Here is a 6,742-nt window from a genome sequence, read left to right on the forward strand (position 1 = left end):
TACAAATTTGTAATGGGGGGGCTTTTTTTTTTTTTTTTTTTTTTTTAAGTGCCAGGAGGCTGGGGCCAGGCAGGACAGCCATGGTGGCTTCTCCCATGGCTCCTGGCACCCAGGGGAGAGGCAGGCACAGCCAGAGGAGCCATGAGAGAACCTGCAGCAGCCCAGTGGCGCCTGCCTTTCCCCAGCCAATCCGAATCTCCCCGAATCTTTTCCAAATAGATTCAGACCTTTTAATGGGTCTCCTGATTTGATCTGGATTCAGAGATTCGGCCACTGAATCGGGCCGAATCTTCTCAGAATCAAATTGAACACTAAAGCTTTGCACAACCCTAGTATTTATGCCAAGAGGAACAATTAAGATTGCTTATTCTGACATTCTATCTACTATGAGCCCCAATTCTTCATATATGTGCACATATGCCAATAGATAGTGATTTAAAGCCTTGTGCCAAAATATTAACAGCAACTGCCCCTAAACTGATCCCAAATATTACTAAATTTTTTAAAACAGCAAAAGTAAAAGGCTTAATATCATAGACTGGCTACGTTTATCATATTTTAAATCACCAAACATTCAAACAAGGAAAAAAAAATTCTTACCATATGATGGAGACTCACGTCCATCATCTTGGTCAGTTTCCTTATCTTTTTTTCTTCTGTGATGCCTATGTCCACGATGCCTATGACGTCGACGGCCTGATTTTCCAAATGGGACATGTAGACCAATGTACACAGCTCTATGGCCTGTCAGAAAGAAAAACAAAAGGATAAAGGTAATAACTAAAACTTCAGAATTTCCTGCCCAAATTCGTAATATTGTCTCAAAAAGCCAAGCCAACATGTACATCTTCATTTTCTGTCTGTTGCAGGAGCTGCAGAATCACCAACTTTGGATTTTCCTTAGAGAGATCAGGTCCTTATTTATTGCCCTAATATAGGAAGACCCAGTCATGGAACACTGAATTTCCTTGCATGCAAGGCTAAGGTAATCTTCTTGATGCTTATAATGGGGACTGAGTGCTTAACAAACAACAGGAAGAAAGCCAAGGTCATTCTATAATATGCTTTTTTTAGCAAAAGTATGGTATAGAAAAGTCATGTATAACATGGCTCCCTTGTTTTGCCATTTGTAAGGCATAAAAGAATCCTGGCCACAACAATAAGGTGGGGATCAACCTTATTGCCAGCAGTCCTTACTTGACTGCTGGCAATGTTACTGAACTGGTATACCAAGAACACTTCACCAGGTATTGGTTTTCCCAGTCAAAACAAAACTATATAAAAGGGCAGTCCCACCCGTCACTCAGATTTTGGAATTAGATTCACTCCAACTGAATCACCCCCTTGCAACTTCTCAGCCCTTGTTTACAACATAGTGGTCTGACTTTTAGAAGTGTCACTTATTTACTTAAAACATGGGTTTTGTAGCCTAACTTTAGACAGACCTTAGATGCAGCTTTAGACAGACAAGCATTTAAAGCTGTCAGAACCTCAGTGCGTTTCAAATTGGCCATGAAGGCATGGAGCACTTCAAAAAGATGTTCCTCTTTTTCAAGGGCCATTTATGAACCACTTCAACCATTTTTTGATTTGCTGCTTTGGCCACAAGTGTTTGCACCCTTGCTTCAATGGCACTTGAAGCCCTTCAAAATAGAGCATCTGTCAAAGGCCTCCATTTGAAAAATTTTGACCTATAGCATCATCATACAATCAATACAAAACTTTACCCCTTTACATAAGCCATTTATTAAAGTTTAAAATAATGTATCCTCAAATCAGTACATTGTAGTCATAAAATAAAGTTATAAAAGGAAAATAAAAATGCATCCACTTTTACTTCCAATAGTAAGTCCTTTAAACATCTGGTAATTTTTCCCTGCTCAAAAAACTCTTCACGGTAAGGTACTACCCATGCTTCAATGATGGGGCAAATGAAGGAAATTCACAACAACATTATGAATAGTATTCTTGACATTAGACTTTTAATAGAAAATTCTGTATATGTAATAACCTCTTCAATGCCTTCTAAAACAAATCTCAGGGGAAAAAATTAACTACACGCATGGGTATTCTCAGGGAAGGTTTTAGATTATACTATTTAGAAAGGTACTACAGAAGGCTGCCTTTACAACAGGAACAGGAAGTGTTTTTTCTGGCAACATGCAAACTCAGCAGAATATAAGCAGCCAACAGAGGTCTGTATATGTATCCCAAACCCATTGTGAAATGCATCTAAGTAGTATTTTTTTTTAACTTTTTATAGTGGTCAACGTTCTACTATAAGACAGACCACCACCACTGAAATACAATAACTAAGGAATGAGACCGCTTTTGCTAAGTACCACTTCTAAAGAATGTATCAAAATTTAAGACCACATGAATTTAGGACCCAATCAGTGGTACTGCTTCAGCAATACTAGGCATCTGAATTAATTGAAATTTAACCAATCAGGATTCCTTTTTGAGCTACAGGGTCCAGCTCTTGGCATGCTTCCAAGATTTTAATTAGGGCTAACTGAACGGGACTATAACTGAACCCAAACCTGATCAATAATGCAAAGGAATTATGTAATCCACTCAAAAAATTACAATGCATATACACAATTTTCTTTAAAAAATTTCCTTCCACAAAAGACTATCCAGGACCTGCGGAGAAGCTAAAACTTTCCCACCTGAACTAAGTACAGTAACCACTATGCAGCTGCTTGCCTTTGAAATGCTGAAGTGATGTAAACTAATTAGCAGACTTTGTGTACACACCAATATCCTGTTTTCAACATCCAGAAGGTCTTCTAACATGTTCTAGGCCCACAACTTCCTTGACTGCAGCCACAATCACTCTGAGCACAGGTGTCAATCTATTTGTACGAACACATAGTTTTGAACATGCAAACAGGCACCTACGACAAGTTTACAAACTGGAATTCTAAACACAAACGGGGTATTGACAATGATTGAAAGAACTACCAAAGAGGTCTGAATGCAGAGACAACAATTTGTTTCTTCGTGCTGTGATAGTTATCGTGTGGATGAATTAGTGCAGCTTGATATGATATAGTTCATACATACTGGCATTATGAAAACTATTTTTAGTTTGTTTTTAAATAGAACAACAGGGCCCCTACCCCATTACTAAAATGGGAAGGGGATCTAGAGGTGTCTGGCCCTTTTCTCCTGCCCTGCCTCCTTTCCCCCTCTTACCTTGCTGTCTGCCGGTGCATCCCTTCCCTGATTTGAGGTCCCTTCCCCTGATTTCCTTGTTTCTTGGTTCTGAATCCCTTCCTCCTCCCCCCTCCCCCCACCCCTCCACTCCCGCCTTCCTTACACCTTTGTCTCCTTGTGCCTTCTACCCGTGTCCCTTTGGTGATGCCAGAGGCAAACTTGCAGGCAGAGGAGCCTGAAGCAAAGACAGCCACCAGGTCCAGGTGCAAGGAAAGGCAGATGACCCAACGGGGCAGAAGTAAAGGGATCAGGGGACCCAGAGTGCCCTGCATAAGCTCCATCCTCAGGCCGGGAAAAGGCAGTCTGGCTGTGGAAGCCATCGGGGACAGAACCTTCCCGGGCAGGTGCAAGGTCAGGAGCCCACACTGTGGCAAGATGACTCAGGAGGGATCCCCGAGTGAAGGGAAGGTGAGCAAACCAAGGAGGTGTGGCAAACCTTGTGCAGGACATTTCTTTGAGCTGGGATCGGCATTGGTATTTTATGTTTGTCATATTTCAGCCAGAGGACTGGTTTGTGGTTAAAGGGGAGGCAGAGGTCCACGAACAGGGGTGATTGGGGACACCCCAAATTTGAAATTCAGCTGAGTAGACAGAGGATAAAGGATCAGAGTACATTCTGTGGCTGAATGAGGCCAAACCTGCCTGGACTGTAAGACAGGAAGGTGGCAGGGGGAAACAGGACTCGAGGCCCATAGCTGCCTACACAGGGGACATCGCAGAGCTTGGAACCTGAGGTCACGAGGAGTGACCGAAGCTGAGCCCTGCACCATGGACCCCAAGTTAGAGGGCTCAGCTGGAGTAAAAGCAAAGATAGGCTGGGAGGGAAGCCACGGATCAGACAACAGCCTACTTCTTCAAAACATGCCTTATCCTCTGTGTAGCCTGTCCTACTAATTTTTACATCAAGACATGGCAGGTGAGAATACTGAAATAGGGAGAGAGACTGCAGGCACTAGGAGACCTTTAAAGGCAGGTACCCTGTAGCGGCACCTGTAAGAAGCCTACAAATAGCTTATACAACCTATGTGAAAGCTGCATAATTGGGCACGGACTATCTTTTCTTAGAAGCAAGCTAAAAGCATAACTATATATAAGTAATATATCCCGACACTGATATTAGTAATTACATTAAAAATTTTAAATGTTTTACTCGTAGTGAAAAAGTGTGTGCGCAAATTTACACAATTTTTTCATAAAAAGTTTTAAATTGCATTTAATTTCACAAGAGTATTTTAGAAGTATGCTCCCCAGTCACTGCTATCCACAAAAGATTAATTATGTTGCATACGATAATCTTGCATGCAATAACCACCTTATTTTAAATATCTCTGTTTCTTACCCAAATCCAAAACTTGTAATAATATGATCACTTTCATGACAGTGTTGCATTATAGGCAGAACTGGTCAAACTTTTTGGTTTGTTTTTTTTTTTAAATACAATGAAAAAATTGGAAAAAAATCCAGCTTACTGCTATAACTTCCATTTAAACAGCGACTCAGTATTTCACTGAAGATCTATTGCTGAAGCTAGTTATAACCAGCCCTAATTATAGGCTAGGTGTTACAGTTCAGACTAGTGGTTCTCAACCTCATTAGACTCAAGGCATCTCTTGGGGAAAGTGCCAGGTCTTGGCTTTCACTCTTTTTTTAATGCAAAATAAATAAATAAATAAATAAATAAATAAATACAGAAATTTTTCTGTTGCAAAGAACTCGGAAAACTACAACAGGTCAAAATTTGTTAATATTACAAATTCCTATTTGAAATACCTGGGTTTACTTTCTAAAATGTATGGGTATTTGTACACAAAAACAATGTAAATACTGTGTGGGACCCCTCAGCACCCCTGAAAGGATCTCATGGTAAGCCCAGGTATTACAGCACTCTCACTGAGCACAAACCTTCAGGGAAGACCAAATGTTCGGTGACACTATGAACTCCCTAGCCCCTAAAGAAAAATATGCTCAGAGAGTATATTAGGTATGTAAGATACTACACCTCCATCTCCAACCATACATAACTCATTTTGTAGGTTGATGTAAAAGTGAAACTGGTTCAAGGCCACCCTTCATGTGGATGGCACAGTGAGTAAATAGCCCCCAAGTTCCGCTAAGATCAGAATCTGCAGCTATTCCTCCTCCTTTTGCAACAGGAAGAAGGCAGAGTAGATTTGCACCCTAAAGACTAAATCAAAGATTCATAAACTAAGTCAGTCTATAAAGGTGCAAATCTACCCTGCCTTCTGCCTGACTTCACACTAATACAGGTAAATACCTCTCTTGAAATACACACATAACAGAGAAACTTGAACGTACACAGCTAGGGTAAAGCAAAATGTACCATTGCCCAGTAGGATTCAACCCCACAGTGGTTTTAGAAGAAAACTCCAGGGCAAAGGTACTTTGTGCAACATTTTGCATTAACTGCAATTATAAATCAAATTGGCCATTGCAGCCAGCAACCTACTGTCTTTTGGAGATTGTTCTGGGAAATGAGCTTTTGGTTTCATCAGGCCTGGGAAAGAAGCAGTCACAGTTCAAGCTAAATACAAAATTAGAACCGTTTCAATTTAACATAATTATGTTAAATGAATTTGGTCACTTGAAAGAGAAGCAGACAGTTATCACCTGTGAAATAAAGAAGTTAACAGAAGGCATTTACTCCTAATATATAATGAGCCCTAAAGTCAACAAAGACAAAAAATACAAAAATACAACTAAAAACCTGTGGGCTTTGGTATCTGTGAATGGGCCTAAAAACAAATTAATAACTTTATTCATCTGTACTTAGATTAGATTGTGACTACCAACCCTCACCCTCCCCATACAGGGTGCTTGAATCCTGACATCTTGTCTCCATCTCTCCTAAATACACAAACTGGTCCAATACAAGATATTACTTTACCTCACAAGTCTTGCTTTTTGCAAGTTTTAGATAAACAGCTCAAATAGACTTTCAGAGAGATAACAGAATTATTATATGACCTTCAAACCTTTACTCATTCAAAAAGAAAAACAAAACCATCCCTACATAGATAGTACTGCCAAATCTCAAACAAAGCTTATTAAAGAACTAGCTTAAACCAATAAATCAATAGGATTAGCAGACTGCATGCTACTAAATTTAGTATATAGAACTTCAGAGATGAACATTACTTTATCCAAGCTCAGATACTGAAAATCCTTCAAAAGGTAATTTAGTGCTTACAGCCATTATTATTATGAATAGATTTAAATATCTTTCAGCAGTTTTAATTGTCAGAAGCACAAGCTCCTTGGTGACAAAGTCAAGTTTGCATAAAATAGGATTAGTAACTGAAATGTAAGATTAACGACATTATTTTTTGTAATATCCTTTGTATTAGAGTTACTGTACCTGATTTCCTGGTTCTTTCCCAGACTAGTGAGAGGGAAGAGGGACACTTCAAAGCATCTCAGTAAGACTCTTTTTAAAAAAGAAAAAAGTTGCTCTTGTCTAGCAACTACCATAAATATAATTATTTATGCACACGTTTCCCTA

General features: G+C 39.6%; 1 protein-coding gene across 8 annotated transcripts in view; it reads right to left on the minus strand.

Annotated features, from left to right (window-relative positions):
• The window catches only part of SLC4A7 (solute carrier family 4 member 7), a 106,545-nt gene that overhangs the window by 69,039 nt on the left and 30,764 nt on the right, over positions 1-6,742 (minus strand). For all 8 annotated transcript variants that reach the window (XR_003093715.1, XM_025202368.1, XM_014519262.2 and 5 more), the window contains exon 3: positions 601-744. Coding sequence is in view for 7 of the 8 variants with exons in the window: in XM_025202368.1 (XP_025058153.1) it covers positions 601-744 (144 nt within the window). In the remaining variant the exon portion in view is untranslated. The remainder of the gene's footprint in view (positions 1-600; positions 745-6,742) is intronic.

Source organism: Alligator sinensis, unplaced genomic scaffold (assembly GCF_000455745.1).
Source record: "Alligator sinensis unplaced genomic scaffold, ASM45574v1 scaffold181_1, whole genome shotgun sequence".
NCBI lineage: Eukaryota > Metazoa > Chordata > Crocodylia > Alligatoridae > Alligator > Alligator sinensis.